The sequence below is a fragment of the Eptatretus burgeri genome, chromosome 2 (assembly GCF_056783735.1).
Source record: "Eptatretus burgeri isolate ZD-2024b chromosome 2, Ebu_testis_v1, whole genome shotgun sequence".
Lineage (NCBI taxonomy): Eukaryota > Metazoa > Chordata > Myxini > Myxiniformes > Myxinidae > Eptatretus > Eptatretus burgeri.
In genome coordinates, this window is record NC_140962.1 from 65,955,929 (window position 1) to 65,976,639 (window position 20,711).

Genomic DNA, 20,711 nt, shown 5'->3' on the forward strand with positions numbered 1-20,711 from the left:
CCTGCACGAGTCCAACACCGGTACCCACAGCGGGGCAAGAACGGTGGCGATGCTACGGTTGTGAGGTGTGACGTGAAGGTCGTGGCAGTTGTGGTGAAGCAGCGTTGTGGTTGGTGGTTGATGTTGTGGTTGTGGTGGTAATCATGGCAGTTGGTCCAAAATAAAGATAGTAAAAGAAAAACGGCTATCCTGAAGAGTCGCAGCATGCATAAATGACATGTATTCCCACTAGACAACGGGTTTAGGCCTAACTACACATGTACTTACCGAGATACCTCACCTAAGGGACCTGAATGGTGGTTTGCGAATTTGGTAACCACAACAATATAATATGTCTGATGGAAATATCCAAAATTCATGGAAGTGACTCATAATAAAGTAACTAAATGGGTTCGGGTGTTGTTAAAGATGTGTTTTTGATTGATATTTTACTTATTTTGTGGGCAATGGGTCGAAGATTATCTATTATAATGTAGTTACAAGAAATTGGCCACTTTTCAGAGAATGACCCATGCATACAGTACCTCTCATCTATCCTGCCATGCTGTTAATGAAATGTTTCATTTTTATAAAATTTATACTTATCTCTGCTGAAGTGACCGGTCATATAATGAACAGAGATCATAAAAAACTGGAAACATGGTGCAAAATAAAATTGCACATTTTCAGTGAGCCTTCAATCGCCCGATATGCCACAGAACAACGTGGGACCATTGATGGTGTTTCATTTTGATTCAAAGGTGACAAGTTTACAACTTTTATAATTCAAACACAGACAGAATTTGTTCAATTGCCTCCCTTTGTACTTCAAACTCTTAAAGCTCCACTAAAATAGAGCTTCATGTTTGGTTTAGCTAATAAATGTGCTTTCTCTAAACACATATTCATCGGTTTTCTAAAATCAAAACTTTGAAATGAAAATTCTCATGAATTTTGGACCAGCTGGGATAACCGTTCTATGAACGGAAGTAATTAGTAAGTATTGCCACCTTTTGTTGCAAAAACTGCGCCACACCCCATTATTCATGACTCGTGAAAACCTATGGCTTTACCATGAAAAGTTTGATTGAGAATTCTGTTTACATGCAAGATTTCTGTTGCCACTGTTGAGATCTCTATTTATTGTGGTCGAGACCTTTCACAAAGAGTTAGAGGTCTTAATCGGGAGCTCTGGTCAAAGCGTAGTCGGTAATAAGCAGTATTCATCACTTTCAGAAAATGTAATAATGCTGCCTGATACTCCAACCCAAGGGGAGCAGGTGGGGTGGTTGGGGAATAGGGACTGCCTGGAAGGCAGGCCCTGACGCAAAATAACCCACCGTTGCAGCAGGTTCCGTACATTTTAGAAATCATCATCAGATATTTGAATTTGACAATTTTTTTTAGACTATAAAACTTTTTTGTTCTACCTTCAGATGCAAAAAATGTGCAAATTATTTTCATTCCCCACTCTGGAGCATCCAACATATAACTGGCTGTGTGAAAAGCATGGTGATGCCAGGTTTAAGCCAAACCACCTTCAAAGGACTGTCATCGTGCCTTGTTAATTGATCGACATGGCAAAACTGAATTTGATGGGGAAATTAGAATGCATTAATTCAGAGGGAAAAATCTGAGGGAACGATTAAAATCCTTGGCAGGAAGACATCCTCTCCCTTAAATTTCCCAGTGATGATTGTCATCACTGGTAGCATTTGTTCAACAACGAGCCTTGTGGCATTGAACAACATTGGTGGATCAAGATTCCTCAGCAACATGATTGGAGTTCCAATTTTTAGCAATGAACAGCTTTCCATCTAAGTTTGACATGAATGTTCTTGACTATAAATCTCTGTTTGCACCACCAGTAATCGCACGAGGGAAGTCTCCAAAGTTGAGGCTACGGCGCTTCCGCACAACGGACATGGAGGTTATCGGTGGGGGAGAAATTTGTCAAGGGAAAACCGTCGCTCCCGACAAAAATAAATATACCATCAGAGATGGGGAATCCCCTGCCATTGAATGAAAAAGGTCATACATATTCCAGATAATGAGGGAGGTGAATTGGAAAAAAGACACCATTTGGTCATCATCTCAAAAAGTTCCCCAGGGGTGAGGAACATAGTAACCAAAAATAATTGAAATCAGATAAGCGGTTTTCCATTTATTACAAAAAACATTTTTTTCAAGATGGCCGCCACAGTCAGCAATCTTGGATCTGGCCACGCCCAAAATCAATGGGGTTCTTCCTTTTCAGGTGGTACATGTGTGACCCAAATTTCAAATCGATATGGTGAATAGTTTACGAGTTATCGCACTCACAGCTATAAATGTTGACGCCCAGCCGGACAGACGGACAGCCGGACGGACGACCCGGGTGACAACAATATCCCCCTTCCGCCACGCAGCGGGGGATAAAAACCCAGGCAGTGAATAAGCATGAACCTCCCTCGAGGGCAGAAGGCCAAAAGGCTGAGGCCTATTATGAGCTCTGGCTTTCTCAAGGGCCATGAAACCTACCATATATAAACAAATATGGGTTTATGCTTGCTTTACGATGAAGAGAAAACATAGGGAAGGCATGGCAATTGTGAATACTGTACAACACTTACTGCAGCAGATGGCTATGGCTAACCACAGTAAAAAATGGTGAAAGCATTATTTAGTTGGGATATAATTGTGGGTGGAGTCAGGCCAGCTGTCCAGCCAATGGGTGGAAGACACAGCTCCGCTAATTATAAATGCTGGCCTTCACTCCGGTTATGTGTCACATGATAGCTGTTAGCCAATCAGACTGTATATAAATTTGAAAAAAGTGGCCTTTAAAGGCTGAGGTGGTGGATGAAAATACCCTTAGGATAATGCCTGAGCCGGACTTGGTTGTGTGCCAAATGTGGTTCCTGGCCCAGCGGTCTTTGCAAAGAACACGGACATACAGACAGACGACAAATTTTATTTAGATTTATTATTACCCTCGCCGAAGGAGAGGGTATTGCATTTGGGTCAGTTTGTTGTCTTTGTTTGTTTGTCCACAACCGCATGTTGGATTGAGACAAAATTTTCACCATTGGTGTGACTGCTCATGTAGAATGTTTTAGTGATAATTATGACGTCATAGGCCATGTAGTGTGGCAGCCATATTGGAAAAACAGAAAAACTTTGGACCTCTGTTTCTCTGAAACCGCACGAAGGAAAAAATTTAAACTTGGCACACGGCAAGTACTCCTCATGAGGAATGAGTGTCTTTTTATGATGTCATAGGTGCCTTCATTATTCTGTCATAATTGCACATGTAGAACGCTACATCCGATCAGAATGAACATTTTTGAGGGTCATCCCGAGATAAAATGGTCTACAATTTTTTTGATAATGTCATCGGTCACGCGATTCGGCAGCCATATTTTTTTTTTAAACCTTCAAAAATCTTCTCTGAAAAGGCTGATCCAGCCATCACTGCCAGCATTTATAAAGTGGCAGTTATAATTAATTACATAAGACCAGTACACAAATGCCACGCAAAATACACCACACAACACTACACAAATACCACACAAAACAAGTCCTGACGAGGGTCTGCAATCTCCGATTACTCTTTTTCTTGTTTTAGATGTGTTTTGTCCCTATATTTTCCCTCCCTCAAATCCATCGCTGGTACGACGTAGAACATCATGTAACCCCTTTACATCATCTCGAGAACGCTCTTACATCCAGAAATGTATCATGGTAGAACTGCATAGTGCCCATGCGTGCTCGACAATAGCTATTTTATCTTTGGCCATAGAAAGATTTACAATTTACTTTTTAACATAAAATATTCATTCACGAATAGCATGGATGGTTCGCATGTGATCAATTTAAAACTTTATTTTGACATCTCTGATAAGACTCCCTGCAATTACAATCGCTCATCACACCCTCACTCATTCTTCCTCATTCCCTCCTTCCTTCACTCCCTCAAAGGTGATGGAAACCGATACCATGTAGGCGTTTTACAGCCATTTGCATGTCAAGATACACACGCTTGACAAAGCGACACACCACCCTTCCTACTCCCCATTTCCAATTTGTTTTCTGTGATCAGTGTGACCAGAGGTGGTACCGGCTACGTCTACAGAGGCATTCATACATCGGCATGACCACAGTAGTACTGGTATTCGCACATCATTTCAAATAAATAAAGATGGGAATTTGTCGAGTGCTTTGATACTCAAACCTTTTTTTTTTATTGTAGTATATCGATAAACAGGTATCATATTTGCATGTTTGTACTTGAGTGAGGATCTTCTAAAATGTAACATGTCAAACATGTGGTGCATTACCGTGTGTATATACATACAGGGCTAAGCGCATGTAAGTGGTTACCACTCTGTTTCAAAAATGTCAAAAAATGAAGTTTGTTCCATTGCCTTTTCACTACATTTTCCTGAAAGTGCAAGTCTGAGTTCAGAACAAAAAAACCGTATAGCTTAATTACATATACATACATACATACATACATATACATATATATATATATATATATATATATATATATATATATATATATATATATATATATATATATATATATATATATATATATATATATATATATATATATATATATATATATATATATATATACATACATATATACACAATAAGCCTGGTGTTGGCTTAGTGGTTAGGGTGGTGGCTTGGGATCCCAGGGTTCTGAGTTCAAGCCCCGTTGGCTGCTGAATTAATACCAGGGGGTTGACTCAGCCTGTCATCCTTCCGAGGTCGGCGAAATGAGTACCAGTGTATTGGTCCCAGTGTATGCCCCGGTTAGAATAGGTGTACCATATCCCTGTGTGTCGTAAGAGGCGACCAGGGTTGGCGTCAGGAAGGGCATCCGGCCATAAAACATTGCCTCAACAAAAAGCCAAACCCCTGCACAGCAGGGAAAAATGGCTGTAAAAACGGTCATATATATATATATATATATATATATATATATATATATATATATATATATATATATATATATATACATACATACATACATACATACATACATACATATACATACATATACACCAAAATATGATACTTTGAAGAAGGGGTACCTATTCTGATAGTCTTGCGAGTTTTCAATGAAATTACCTAATTTTTCTTTTTTGGCAAAATAAATGAAGGTCATAGTATGCAACTCATTCTAGCAACTAATCTAATAATCAAATTACCAATTTCTGGGATTATTAAGAAATAATACATACCTATTTTTATTACTGCTCTATTCAGTGACTATCAGATGCTGAAAAACACTAAAAGAGAGAAGATTTATCAAACAAATTCTTGGACGTAAATTTTCAATCCAATCAATTCTGGGAGGAACAAAACGCTCTCTAAATTCTCCAAAACTGTTTTAGCTGCCTTCTAAATTAATAAAATATTATTTAAATACCTGGAAAAATATTTTAGTTTTTTTTAAAGAAAATTAATTGTTTAATCAAATTCAAAAAAGTGTGACGTGCAGTCGGACAAAAATGCAAAATTACTCAAAACCAAAGCCATGCATGTTTTCAATATATATATATATATATATATATATATATATATATATATATATATATATATATATATATATATATATATATATATATATATATATATATATATACTATTATATCTAAATCACTGTGCCCCATTTGTAAATAAATTTTAGTGAAAATAATCTGAAGCACAGAAGAATAAAAGAATTTTTTTTTAAAACGTAACGTGCAGTCGGACATTTGGGTTGGAAAGTTCGTCAAGCCGCTGTAATTAAATATCCACCCGGATCATCTCAATTTTTTTTTTAAACCGATTATTGGTAATAACTTGAATAATTTAAGACACGTAAATACGAGTTATTGATAAACGAGTCATTTTGTTAGGGGGATTTCATAGTCCCAGGCTCTAAAAGGGCAATAAAACAAGAAAAAATAAAAATATGCCAGAATGTGCATATACCATGCGAATCCACCACTGACTGCAACAAATGCTGATTTTCTCAGACGGTGGGTTACAACCTTTTGATTAGATGAGAAATTTCATATAGAATGTTTTATATGTTGTATTGTTGCATGGTCTAATATACGTCATATTTTAAGGTGAAACAAGAAAAAAGGCCAATACTGGGCATGTATATTTTATAAAAATCCTGTAGATTCAGTAATATACATCACTAAGTGAATGCACCCGGCGCTGCCCAGGTTCTTTTTGAATGAATTTAATCTTCCATACATATGTCTGACACGAGCACAGTATCAGTTCCCTATTGGCCCATGGCAGTCATAGGCTAAGTGGGTTGGTGAGGGGGAAACACACTCCCTTCCCCCCCCCCCCCCCAGCTGAGGGGCCTTGCCACATAGCCTATAACCTTCCCGGGGCCCATCCCGACATTTTTTTTTTTCAGTGGTTAGCTCCTATCTTTCACCTTTCAGGAGATTAGCATGTGCAGACAAACAAACAAACAAAAACTTAAAATCATATGTTAGATATATTCTATATGGCGTTGGCCCCATGTCAATCGGCTGAACTTGAAAAATTAACGTTACGAAATCAGATAATGTCGTAATTCAGAAACCGGAAGTACAATTATTTTACATCGGGACACTCCCGGGTACATGTTCTGTCAGCATGTGAAGTTTGGTGAGGATCAGTCCATTACTTTTCGCATGCATAGGTCACAGAGAAACACACACACACACTTTCAACTTTATATGTTGCGAATATTAAACGCTGTGCGGTGTATAAACACGATCGGATTTGATTTCTATCTTGCGAATATTAATAAATGCTGTGCGGTGTATAAACATGATCGGGTTCGATTTCTATGTTGTGAATATTGTATCCACACTATTAAAAGTGTGTGTGTGTGTGCGTGTGCGTGTGCGTGTGCGTGGCAGCCTCTACAATTTTACAATTAATTGTGACATACTCCTTCAGACCCCGACGTCATCCACGGGATTCCTGTGCGAAGCACGGGTATCCCTGCTAATATATATATATATATATATATATATATATATATATATATATATATATATATATATATATATATATATATATATATATATATACATACACATACATATACATATACACATGGGCAATAGAGGGTTTGATGGAGAGAGTCTGAACGAAATATTTTATTTTCCATTGAAAAAAATAGTTCACAAATGCCGAATTGACCAACACTGACAATTTCTAGGAAACCATTCTTCAGCATTTGTAAGGGACATCTGTACGATGATTTGGATTTTGTAGCCAGTAATTGCCATGAAGCCTTATCTTCACACAGATAAATCCAAAAACGTACAATAAACGTTCCCGATTTCATAATGCGCTAGATCAAGGTGCTGCAGCACTTGTACCAGTAAGGGTTTGTACAACTCCAAGGAACTGTTGAAGCAAACTTCTTTTTAAAATTATACTTCGATGATTAATCTGCTTACTCAATGCATACAAAAAGCCTGGTGTTGGCTTAGTGGTTAGGGTGGCGGCTTGGGATCCTAGGGTCCTGAGTTCAAGCCCCGTTGGCCGCCGAATTAAATACACCAAGAGGTTGACTCAGCCCGTCATCCTTCCAAGGTCGGCAAAATGAGCACCAGTATACTGGTAAGGGGGACACTGCATCAGCGGCATAGCCACATCCCAACCAATGATGCAACCAGCAGCCACAGGCTGCACTCGATAGAGAGAGAATGCATACGAATTGTGGTCAATTACTATTTCCCCTGTTAATTGCTGACATGTCTTCATTTCTCTGCAACTCATTTATTGGAATCTATAATCAAACATATTTTAATCAAATGTATTTTATTGGAACTTGTATCTTCTCTTGCTTTGCTGTTCCTTCCTGCTGCTGCTTTTGTCCCTTGTCTTCCCTCCCTTTTCCTCTTCTCTCTCTGTTTGATCGATGTAACGTACTGTCCAGAATTGTTTTGCTTACAGTTGTACCCCTGCCTTGCTTCTCTCATGTGAAAACTGTCCCAGTCAAAGTCAGATATGGTCGTTATGACCCAACTTCCCTCCTCCTCTTCTTGTTCTCTGTTTTTCTCCCCGGCCCCCTTAACTTTCCCCCACCTCTCCTTAGACATTGTATATCGATGATTTCTGTATCTCCGATTTAGCGGAGACCATTGTACGTTTTACATCGATGCTCGTTCGCTCCGTGATATCATGCAAAATAAATATTCTCGGATTGAATTGTACTTTGCCTTGAGTGGACATTGAATTTAAGAGTTATCTTGAATATTAAGAGTTCCACAACAGAGTTGTCACGTGAAGGACTTTCTTGGGCTCGTATGGCGTACTACACCGTGCCGCTACGCTGGCCATGCAATGTTAAATGACAATTGTATATCCTCGGCCTTAGCTTTAAAATGAGCACGTTTGATTTTTCATACTGACTCCAAGAATGACAGAAAAGTATTATATCAAAATTACACCTTCTACAAAAAATAAATAAATAACGATTGCACCTACGACAGCATAATCATCACAATAATCTACATTGGAAAACACTTCCTGATGTCAGCGATTCAGACACGAGTCGTGCTGCCATTTCTTCGTGCAGTCCACCGAAAATGTGCCTTGACATTGCACAGCAGCATGGCTCTCCATTGCAGTACTGAAACAATCGTTCCCTGGATGATGTCACACAGATTACGCAATGGCCTAGGGTTCTATCCTGAATGTTTAGGGGCGGTACTGGCCAGATTTCAGTTTTAAACTTTAACGCCTCAAAAAAACAAAAACACAATTGAAACTAAAAACCATGTTCACTATTCAGTTCTTTGGTGTGTCACTTACAATTCAACATAATCATACTAAAAAATAAGTTTCCACACTATTTTAATGACAATGGAGGTGCAAAAAAGCGGGATGGACAACTATGGCCCAGCTCACTTGTACGTTCACCTCAAACACTTTTCGCAAGTACAATATTTTTGCAGGACGTACCATTGTACTACAACATATTTGAGGAGACAATGAAAATGTAATTTCACCACCTCTGCAACATCACAAAAAAAAAACAATCTTAGATACACAAAAGCTTCATCCTGGATATATTCATAATTATGCTACCTTCAGCATCCTATCAAAGGACAACATAACATAATTTGCCAATGCAAAACCCGACCCATTCTAACGCACCTCCTGGCCGAGATCTTCACGAATTACTGCTTTGACATCTTTCAGCGGACTAGCCGGGGCACTGCTGTGCAAGACTTTAAGGGTTTGTGTGTATTCTTCTGGTAAGAGGTACTCAAGCGTGCCCAAGTGCTGGCCCACCTTGACAAAGGTGCCACGATTGGCACGGCATAGGTTGTGAAGCCGTACTGCAGATCGAAGATGCACCTAGAGCGGTGGGGAATGGGAATATATAGCAATGTGGTCATGTGAATGGTAAAAGGACTCCTTCGATAGATAACGCATGCATTCAGACTCTCTACACTCTCTTAAAGTCAAACAAGTGCATCTTTTGTCCGTTCACGTACTAACTTTCAGACGACCATTGAGCCAAAAGGTATCGAAGTGTAAAATGTGATCTTGGGTATACTTGTACCCTATTGGTCACCCGAAGGCCAATACATCTGATGTTGAGCATATACCTGCAATGTAATGATTAAAAATTAATTTACCTGTGACTTTACTGACCAATACTCTGGCGTACCATGGTCAAGATGCCTCAACGATATCATGTAGTCTGCACTTATTGTGACGGTCTGCAAGAATAAAAAGAGAAAATTAAAATCATTCTGATGTCCTTTGGTGTAAGAGATTGAAATGTTCACTTTACATCCTTGCATTAAAATAACGAATCATAGCACCATGAATGCAAAAACTGCTGAGAGTTTTCCTGCATTTTCAAACAAATGCAAACACTGCATGCCTTGCCGGAACACAACATGTCAGACGTTTCTGGTGTGATTGGCTTTATGTCATTCAGATTCATCAATTCAAAAATAATGTTTCAATCCACCTGAAGATGATACAAATTTCAATCAGAAACCTTATTACCCTCCCTGTCTAAACTCAATGTTCACCTCCATTCTTCCATAACCCTATTTTCTCACCTGTGGAGCTATCTTCCAAAGTCTGTTATCTCAAGATCCCCCGTGCAGGATTTCAAGTCTGCTGGCCACCGCCCCTTCACGGACCCTGTTCCCACCCTCCTTCAATTCATTACCTTGTGCTGCGGTGCATCCATTTGTTCTTCTCCCACTGTTTTCTCTTCGCCCCATTTTGTCTGTCGCTACATCACCCGCTGTTGTGTTCTTCTTCTGGGTTATGATGCCTGCCTTTAAATTTGCCTATTTCATAACTAAGAGAAGAGCAATTAAGTGCATTTCAACAGAACTTGATTGAAGAATGCAAACGACTGTCGGAAGCAAATTTGCTAACCCACAGCGGTGAGCAGACGTCGATCAATGTTGTGTTGATTCAATCAACTGTTCTTCCTGTCAATCGCAGACACACACTAGTCTTCATGAACACTCGTGTTACATTCTACCACAAGTAGATTTTGGCCTTTCATTAAAAATAAAAACATCCAAAGTGCCATAAGGGTTGTAGTCTGATTTTGAAATTATGAGACATCCAGGAAAGTTTCATCTTGTTTTGACAACCTTACTTTTGAAAAATGAAGATGTGAATTTGCATAATTCACCTTTTATTGACATTTACATTGATGGTAGGCTAAATGTGGAGCTTGTACATAAATCACATGCAGGACAAAGACACTGGTAGATATCGGTGAACTTTTACGTGCATTGCACATAAATTCGTAGACAATGGACAAGTACCTATCGAGATAAATATTTTCAAGCCTTTGTGTGTGTGCATTACGTTATTCTTTCATGGGTCAAACCATAGCACCTGGAGGCCCCAAATTTTGGGTGTAGGTACTTGAGAATCTAAGCATGGCATTAAGCTACCGCACGTTGGACTTGACGTCTGTTTTGAAGTCACCAAAGACTTTTATAGTGTATATTGGGATGTATGGTCAAGCAGTGCTCCTGCCAGCCCGAGGGCAAAAGATAACCACCAGGAAGTGTCAAACACCTTTTCGAAAGGTAACCACCTTTTTAATGTCCAGCACGTCCTAAAACCCCCGTGGGGAAAATGCAGATGTAAGTTTTATGACAATGTTCAAATTAATGAATTAACTCCTTGAACCATCCACTCCACTCCACCTTTAAAAGGTTCATTTTATCCATGTCCACATTAACTCAGATTGCCTTGGATCAGGACTATCTTGGCCAAACACAGACTACTTCTGCTCAGGTTCTGCCACCGTGGTCCATAACCAATCAATACCCAGCCATCTCGAGCTCTACTTCTCAACGTCTGTGATCTTTATTGCGAAAGATGAGATTCAAGGAAGAACGTGCAATAAGGCCCTACCACTTTGTTTCTTCACATTCTCAAACTGACATTCCCACATATTGGAAAAGAACCAACAATCGTGTAGCGAATGAAACTTGGGAGATTATTATCCCATATTTCTTTCTATACCCACGTGTTTTGAAAAAAAAAAAAAAAAAAAAAAAAAAAAAAAAAAAGGTGAATATTGTAATTATCTCCGTCTGTCTGCCGAGCATGCTATATCGTCCGAAACGGTTATACAGAAATTCACCAAACTTGGCAGTTAAGATCACCACATAGCACAAGGGTACAAGAGCAGTATAATTTCAGGCCCTGCCCCCTGGGGGAGGGGGGGGACTCAATTTCAAACACTGAAAAATGTGATTACGGGCACATTCTAAAATGAAACTTTGTACATGCAATCAACATCGAGGGAAGCATGAAATATACATGAAATATGTAATGATTTTTTGGATTTGAGCCCCAGGTTCATGATGCCCCATGGGGTGGGGACTTTGGGTTACAGGAGTCAAAATGGGAAGAAAAAAATATTTAACTCAAAATTTGACATCGAGTCATTCCTGGTGAAAATTTTCACCATCTTTCAACTTTACGTCAGGTGGGAAGCATGGGGATTTGCGATGGCGCACCATCAACTTTGCTCTGGTTACCCTCGCCGAAGGAGAGGGTATTGCATTTGGGTCCATTTGTTACTTGGCGAAATATTTGATTTTGTCAAGTATATTGGTCTGTTCTGTTTGTTTGTTTGTTTGTCCGGTCGTCTACAGCACAAACAGCTGGACCAGTCGTTCTTCAATTTTTACACCTGGTAGGCAATCCACCTGAGATGGTCTGCGTCCAAACCCCGTCTTAATCGAACTAAACGTCGCGACGTGACATCACACAACATGAAAACACATTTTTGGACATAACTCAGTGACCGGAAGTCATAGCGACTTCCTGTTGACGCCAAAACAAACTTCAATGGAATATGTAAATTATGCACAGTTTTCGCAAGCGTATGGCGTCAAAGTTTTTAGCTATTGGCGTGATTTAAAAAAAAAAATTATATTCGTTCTACAGGTCACAATTCTTAACCGATTTGGATGAAATTTTAACACCTGATAGAAATCCACAGTGCAAAAAGATGTGACTTTTGGTGATGTTCAAGATCAGGATCTGGATTCTGCATCACTTTATATTATCGCCCATTATAAACCAATGGGTAATTTTGTGAATTACACATGGCTATTTCTCAAACAGTTTTGCACTTATTATATTGAAACTTATACTGTCTATTTATGCATGTAATATTAATATGTGTACAAAGTTTGATTGAAATTGACCCAAGGTCAAGGTCAGAGTCACCCAAAACATGAAAAACGCACATATAAAATACATATTTTTGTTTTACAACATATTTCAAACCTGATAAAGGGATCATAAAGTTGGTTGAAAAGCAATGTTCCTAGGTATTTTCAAATATTTTCTACGATCAGAATGAAGGCAACAAGCACCGATGATAAGTTGTTGAATGTCACATAGTGGCTTTAAATGAGTTGTGAAAATTTTCAATCTGCTGCCGTTACCATGACAACGCGCGCCTGATAATTGTTATTTGTGACGTCGCGTCATTTTATTAATGTACGAACAAATAAACACCACACATTCCATGACATCACAGCTTGGACCACCACACGGAAAGGTCAACTAATTCGCCAAGTGTCGTGCCAAGCAAGATTTTTCATTTGTTTGTTTATCCGCACAGAACTTTAGTGTTCGTCTTTGCAACTACTTGTCGGACCGAGAAGAAATTTTCACCATCAGAGCAACAACTCATGTAGAATGTTTTCAGAATAATGATGTCATAGGTCACGTGGTGTGGCAACCATGTTGGTAAAACCAAATTAACTTTGGACGACTGTCTCCAAAACCGCACCAAGGAAAAACAAAATGAAACTTGGCACATAGCAAGTGCTCCTCATGAGGAACAAGTGATTTTTTTTAATGTCATAATTGCATATTATGAAGAACACTACATATTATAGGTATGAAAATTTTTGAGGGTCATCAGGGATAAAATGGTACACAGAAAAAAAATTGATGATGTCATCAGTCACGTGATTCGGCAGCCATATTGCTTCAAAAACAAAAACTTCCTCTCTGAAGTGGCTGAACATATCGAGGCGAAACTTTACACGTTTAACCCCCTATTCATGAGGAACAAAACGTTCACAAATATGATGACATAGGTCACATTATTTGGCAGCCATATTGGATATACCCGAAAACCCATGAAAATCTTCCTTTCCAGAACGGCAGGACAGATCAAAGGGAAACTTCACACAAGTGTCCTGGGACTTGTGACTCAACCTGTAGATAGGTCACAACCTGTGAAAGACCCTTGCAGCACATTCCGTGAAAATATCTATCATCTTTGAATTTTAATCACTGTACACATTTGGCAGTTGCCCCCCATCCATACACCACGTCTGTCCAGAGTAGTAAATCTATGAGGTATCTTCCAGTGTCTTTCCCAGGGCAGTACTGAAGCCTGGTGTTGGCTTAGCGGTTAAGGTGGTGGGCTTGGGATCTGAGAGTCCTGAGTTTGAGCCCTGTTTTACATTGAATTAACACCAGGTTGGGTTGACTCAGCCTGTCATCGTTGTGAGGTTGGTGAAATGAGTACCAGTGTACTGGTAATAAGGGCATTGCATCAGCGGCACAACCACGCCCTCAGCCAATGATGCACATGAAGGAGGAGGGGTAGTAGTAGTAGTAGTAGTAGTAGTAGTAGTAGTAGTAGTAGTAGTAGTAGTAGTAGTAGTAGTAGGACGAGGAGTCGGAGTAGGAGGACAGTACTGCATCACTTTGGAACCCTTCACTTGCATACTGCTTCCCCCTCAATCCTCAGTTAAATTGAAGAGGAATGAAAATGCATTTATTCTTTCTGGTTAATATCTAACGTTCCTTTTTGTAATCATACCTTGAGTAACCTTTGTCTTTTGTGTTGGCAAAATTCCATTTAAAACTCGAAAGAGCAATTAGAGATTGCAGACCCTGGCCAGAACTTGTTTTGTGTGGTGTTTGTGTAGTTTTGTGGGGTGTATTTTGTGTGGCATTTGTGTCTGGGTGTGATACGTAATTAATAAGAGAAAAAATTATAACTGCCACTTTATAACTGCTGGCAGTGATGACCGGGAACCAAGACGTCCCAATTTGATGCAACCCCACTTTGATTGGACACCTCACCCTGACCCATGACATTTTAAATTATTCTTCAATTGAATCCAGAATTGGATTAAAATAAATTTAATTCAAATCAAATAGAAGACCAAATAGGTACAGTCCTGCATTGGAGTCATCAGAAGGAACCTAAACAAGCAAAAAGCAAAGATGAAGTCATCAAGAGGAATCTGGTTACGATTCACATTTCAGTTGCTCCTCTATCCACAAATACATCCAGGCACAGTGAAGTGAGCCTTATGTTTAAAAACAAGAAAAAAAAAAGAAGAACCCAGATCAAAAAAAAGAAAAAAATTATGGCTGCCAGACAATGTGTCCGATCAAGTTGAAATTTAAAACATGTATACCCCATCACTACTAGATCATAAATGTGAAGTTTCACTTTGATCAAGTGTTTCCAGAGAAAACATTATTTAATATTTTCTTCAATTCAATATGGCCGCCAAACCATGTGACCTATCAATTATTCCGAAACAAACTTGTACACCTAAGGATTGAAGAACATTTGTGTGAAGTTTCCCCTCGATCTATCCAGCTGTTCTAGAGAAGATCTTTATAGGTTTTTGGGTAAATCCAATATGGCTGCCAAACAATGTGACTTATGTCATATGTGTGAACCTTTTGTTCCTCATGGATAGGCGGTCATACGTGAAAAGTTTTGCCTCGATCTGTTCAGCCACTTCAGAGAAGATTTTTGAAGGTTTTAAAAAAAAATTAATAAAAAAAAAGAATATGGCTGCCGAATCACATGACAGAAAACATCAATTTTTTTTTTGGTGGACCATTTTATCCCTGGATGATGCTCATAAATTTTCATACTGATCAGATGTAGCATTCTACATGTGTTATGACATTTATAAAAAAAAATCACTTCTTCCTCATGAGGAGTACTTGCCATGTTCCAAGTTTCAATTTTTTCCTTGGTGCGGTTTCAGAGATACAGAGATCCAAAGTTTTTCCGATTTTCCAACATGGCTGCCACATCAGACGACCAATTATGTCATAATTATGATTAAAATATTCTTCACGAGTAGTTGCTTCTCTGGTGAAAATTGTCTCAATCCGACAAGCAGTTGCAGAGAAAAACACAAGTTCTGTGCGGACAAACAAACATCGAAGGAGAGGGTATTGTGGGGGCAAAAATAATAGAGGGTCCCCGTGCAGACCGACAAACATTGACCTTGCAATATTAAATACTACTACAAATCCCGTCAAAAATAACAGGTTGGAGCAATATTATTTGACTGGAGGATATGTTTCGTTGCAAAAAGCATTATTTTAAAACAGCACATGCACAAATGGTACCCGATAGATAGATATATATATATTTATATATATATATATATATATATATATATATATATATATATATATATATATATATATATATATATATATATATATATATATATAGTTGCTAATTCGCGCCCGCCGGCGTGCAATCGGCCGCGTAACTCTAATCGCGACCGCGTCGCTCACCGGACGGACAATTCAGTCGTGACCCTCCTGGGACTACCGCTAGAAACCAGTCACAGGTGGGGGTTTCACCCCACCACCACCCAGTCCGCAGTCGACCCGCGCGAAATAGGGTGAATCGCCGAATGTCGATATACCCAAGTACCCGCGCGGGTAATCTGCCGAGGGATGGGACCATGCCACAGGCCGACGCCGGACACAAACCGCTTAAGCGGTTCGTTCCGTATTACAGGGATAATCGAGCGGAGTTATCGTCGGACTTGACGGTTCCGATTAGTTACCGGGTGTTTTAAAACCCACTATTAATCCCTTACGTGATGCAAGATGGAGATTCAACAAAGGAAAGGACGCAGCGAAACGGGGAAACAGTTCAACAAGCAAGCACTTTATTACACACGCACAAGCACATATATACAGCCATACAGTCAAAAGGAAGCAGGGAAAGAGTTAAAACCGAATATAATTATTACAACACTTAAACAGTTCTACTTTTTAAGACTGGCGCCACCCACAGACATTTACATAAAACCCCCAAATAAAAGGAAGTCGCGACTTCCCTGAGCGCGTCGAGTCCTTGGCGACCGTAACTCCGAGTCCCTCCGGCATTGTCCGCGAGCTCTTGCCGCGCATCGCTCGTGTGGTCCGCTCGACAGCTCAGACGAACGAACAAAACCTCCGACCAGGGACGATCACCACAACTCTCCACAATTCCACTTCAGGGACAAGGGAACAGGAAAGGGAACGACGTTCTCGTCGACCTTCACGTCCACGCCTTTTGTTGATCGCTTGCACGAACCAAGAGCCTTCAGCCTCCAACTGGGACAAGGAAACAACCAACCAACAATGACTCTTCACGCCCACCCTTTTGTAGTGGCCGGCTCCGCCCTTCGCTCCGCCCCGTTCTTGGCGTCTCCTTCCTACGAGACGCTTCCAGAAAGCTCTCGAAGGGGGGCGTGCCCCCACTCCGACCGCCTCACGCAGTGCATCCACCAATCGGGAGCGAGCAGCCGCACCCTCCCCTTCACACCAAGCATGGTGGGGGGGGGGATTCAGGCGGAAGCATCAGGCGGGGAAATTAGGCGGGAAAACCCCACAAGCGTTGTTGGTTTTTGTTCTTGCACGCGCCCACACAGTGCTCGTTGCATGGCTAGTGGCGAAGATGTGGTAGCATAGTTGTGCAAGGTGGCGTCGTGTAGTGAATGGCGTGATCATTGAGATGTTGGTTGTGGCGATGTTCGTTGTTGTTCTTGCACCAAATTAACAATAGCCAAAGAAAAACGGCTAACTGAAGCATCGCAGCCCGAATGGATCACATATATTACCTCTATACAACGGGTTTGTGCTAACTACACATGAACTTACCAATATATCTCATCTGAGGACTCTTTATGGTGTAATGCGAATTTCCACAACCGTAACACTATATATATATACATATATACACACATTTTTTTTTATCTTCGAGACGTTTTATTTGGATGGCACAGCCTCGTGAGTGCGCCAAAGTCTGAAGCCTCAGCCTAGTGTCAGGTGTGGTCATATCTTCTTTGTCTATAAGACATCCCACAGACATAAATAAACGCTTGTTTTACTCTGTACGTGTTGCACATCATGTGCAGCGAATTTCACCTCCCTACGCCTTCTATTTATTGGTTCACGAGCACCAGCCAGAGTGACCACTATATGCGTTATGTCTGTGTCTGTCTGTCTGTCCAGAGCATAACTCCGTGCACTTTGATCCGATCTTGATGAAACTGAGTTATATGTTTGATATCAATGTCTAGTTGTGTTTGCTGGAGGAGGGCGTGCTATGCCCATTGTGGGTTGAGCCACACCCAAAAAATAGCCATTTTTAGGGGGTAGTCGGATTAAAAATCTATCTTCTCCAAGGGAATTGACTGAATGGAATGGGTTCTTCGGTATTTGAATAGCAAAATGAATTATCAAAAACTTGTTGTCCGATTTTTCATTTCAATCCCAAGGTCAAGGTCACAAGGTCAAAAACTTAGAAAATTGCAAATTTTGACATAAAAATCATATGACCACCCAAACTTTGAGAGCTAGGATGAGAATATTTTTATACATAATGTTGAGGTCATTCCCCACCTAAAGTCTTGAAACCATTTTGCTCTATCTCGAACACCTTGCTCGTGGCGCCTGCTTCAAGTTTGTTTTTACGCTGATTTCATCAAAGTATGGATAATCCGAGGAGTGTGAAATGCCATATAGCCTATATGACGTTATACTGTTCCTGGAATGTTCCAGAGGAGGTTTTGCACCAAAGCTCATAATCCTTGACCTTTAAAGGCCACAAAGGTCAAATTTTCAAAGTTGTGGGAATCGAACCGGGTTTTTGACCTTCTTCGACGAACTAACTCCAATAAGCTATAGCACGCATTCTGTTTCCTTATTTTAATGTCCACAACATTGTTTTGTGACCTTTAAAGGTTATACAAAGGTCAAATTTTTAAAGCTGTTGAACGAAACCGGGTTTTCGACATTTTGCAGCTCATAACCTGTCACCCGTACCACATCATGTTGATCATTTTTATAACTTCGTCAAAAATTATCACATTGTCTCATCCTTGACTTCTGAAAAATCTACATCATCAAATACCGCTCATGAACTATCGTCGTCTTCAGACTTGTTTTTTTTTTTTTAATGTTTCTGTTCACCGCCATTGAGACTCAGTTTGCAAGTCACCATCTACAATGCCAATAGAAGAGACATAATTACTCTTTAATGGAAAATGCTGAGTTTTTTTTATCCTCAAAAATAGACCTGAATAAACACACATTACAATTCGTGTTAACAGATTGGCCTTTAACCCCCTACTGGCCCATTCAAATGGTCCTTGTGAAGGGGGAAAGACAAATACAAACTGTGCGTCACATTATAAGAAGATAGATGTCTTCAGATACCATTTATGCTTCAAAAAAAAACAAAAGAAACACAGAATTTGGATAAGGACTCGATGTGAATGGGACTCAGCGACATTTGTTTCTGACTTGGGGTGTATGTTACGGAAGCCCGAATGTTAGTCAACCTTTTTGTTTTAATAAAAATGTTGTTTTTTTTTGGAACAAATGTTTATACTTTTATGCCAGATATTAAAACGATATCGACCAATTCAAATAGAATAATGCGAGGGAAAAAAAACCCACAAGACTTTTATCGAAATAAATCCAAATGAGGAAAGAAGAAGAGCAAATAAGTAGGAAGTATGAAAAGAAAGAGCACACACCGTGTAAATGGCGCGAGCCATTCGGATCGCAGTCACATCACTCACATCCGGCGCAACCAGACCTGTAAACCCTGCTAACCCCGTCAATCCGGCCAGAACCAAAATCCGGTGCCTCGGCATTCAAGCTTGAATCGAGGTGACGAGGACGAGGGCAACGAAAGCACGAACGTCACCGACACATCGGCACTCGGCAATGCAGATGAGATGCGGAAAATACACAACGAAGTAAATTAAAAAAAAAACAATCCTCTTTTTTATAATTCGAGATCTTGGCATTTAATATTTTTCTTCTCAATAGAAGTAAAAATAATTGTTGAACATCATTTTGTTGGTTGAAGAAACATAGCTAATACACCGCACGATACTGCACTCCCGACGAAAAACGATGACGTAACTGCGATTGTACTTCCGGTGGTCAAGAATACCCACCTTTGTGTCGGGTAGTTGTTGCGCAGCGGATAGCGCGATTTCAGTGTGAACGCAAAGGTGGCTCGAACGAAGAAACACGACAAACAACAACAACAAAGAACAACAACAACAAGTGAAATCCTTCAATACAGCGCGTGTGGTGAAGCAAATGAGTACACTAATGTTAAAATATGCAATTTATGCTTTTTCAGTTTAAAAACAATTAAAAAGCGTACTTAATATTTGAAGTGTAAAAATCTTCTAATTATTGTGATAAATATATATATATAAATATATATATATATATATATATATATATATATATATATATATATATATATATATATATATATATATATATATATATAAACAGAAGGAATGAAATCGTTCGATACAGCGTAGCAAGGGGCCGCAAAATAATGATGTAAAACCAGGACGGCCGTTCAGAGTGAGATCACATTCTCACAGAAATCAAATTTTCACAAATATCGGTGAAGACTCGCGTCGCGGATGAAGAAAATGTCGAAAGCCGTCACTGAAGCTTTTTAACGTTGATCAAAAAAAGAAAATCGTACAAATTAAAATAAGGAGAAAAATATTATTATTAATGACGCAGTGAAGCGATTCGGGTTATGAAACAGGTACCTGTGTGTTGCAAGTGGATCCGAGGAGAAGAATTCCTTCCGTTCCTCCATATTTCAACCAATGAAAACAACATCGCCTTTCCTTCTTGGTCATTACCGTCTGTCAGAGGTTATCGCCGCCTCTCCACTACTTTGACCAATCAAAGCTCGCTCTGATCCAAAGCTTGTCAGAATGCAGCACGAGGTACATCGCCGAACGTGATTGGTCCAATGGTATCACGTGCCGCTGAGGATTGGCGATGCAGCATGAGTTACATCACGAACATGATTGGTCCAGTCCTGTTTGTGCTGGAATCCTTGTGCATAACACCGCCCACACAACACACGTGGTGTC

General features: G+C 39.8%; 1 protein-coding gene across 10 annotated transcripts in view; it reads right to left on the bottom strand.

Moving 5' to 3' along the window:
• Positions 1–20,711, bottom strand: part of ADCK1 (aarF domain containing kinase 1) — a 123,628-nt gene that overhangs the window by 87,373 nt on the left and 15,544 nt on the right. For 2 of the 10 annotated variants that reach the window (XM_085869597.1, XM_085869595.1), the window contains exons 1-3: positions 19,326–19,552; positions 9,633–9,716; positions 9,283–9,348 (exon numbers count right to left, since the gene is read on the bottom strand). In XM_085869597.1, the coding sequence (XP_085725723.1) occupies positions 9,283–9,348; positions 9,633–9,716; positions 19,326–19,445 (270 nt within the window). In that variant the 5' untranslated portion in view covers positions 19,446–19,552. Of the gene's footprint in view, positions 1–9,144; positions 9,349–9,632; positions 9,717–19,325; positions 19,554–20,378 lie in introns of those variants that run through there. The other 8 variants (XM_085869593.1, XM_085869589.1, XM_085869592.1 and 5 more) reach the window with 6 other exon arrangements.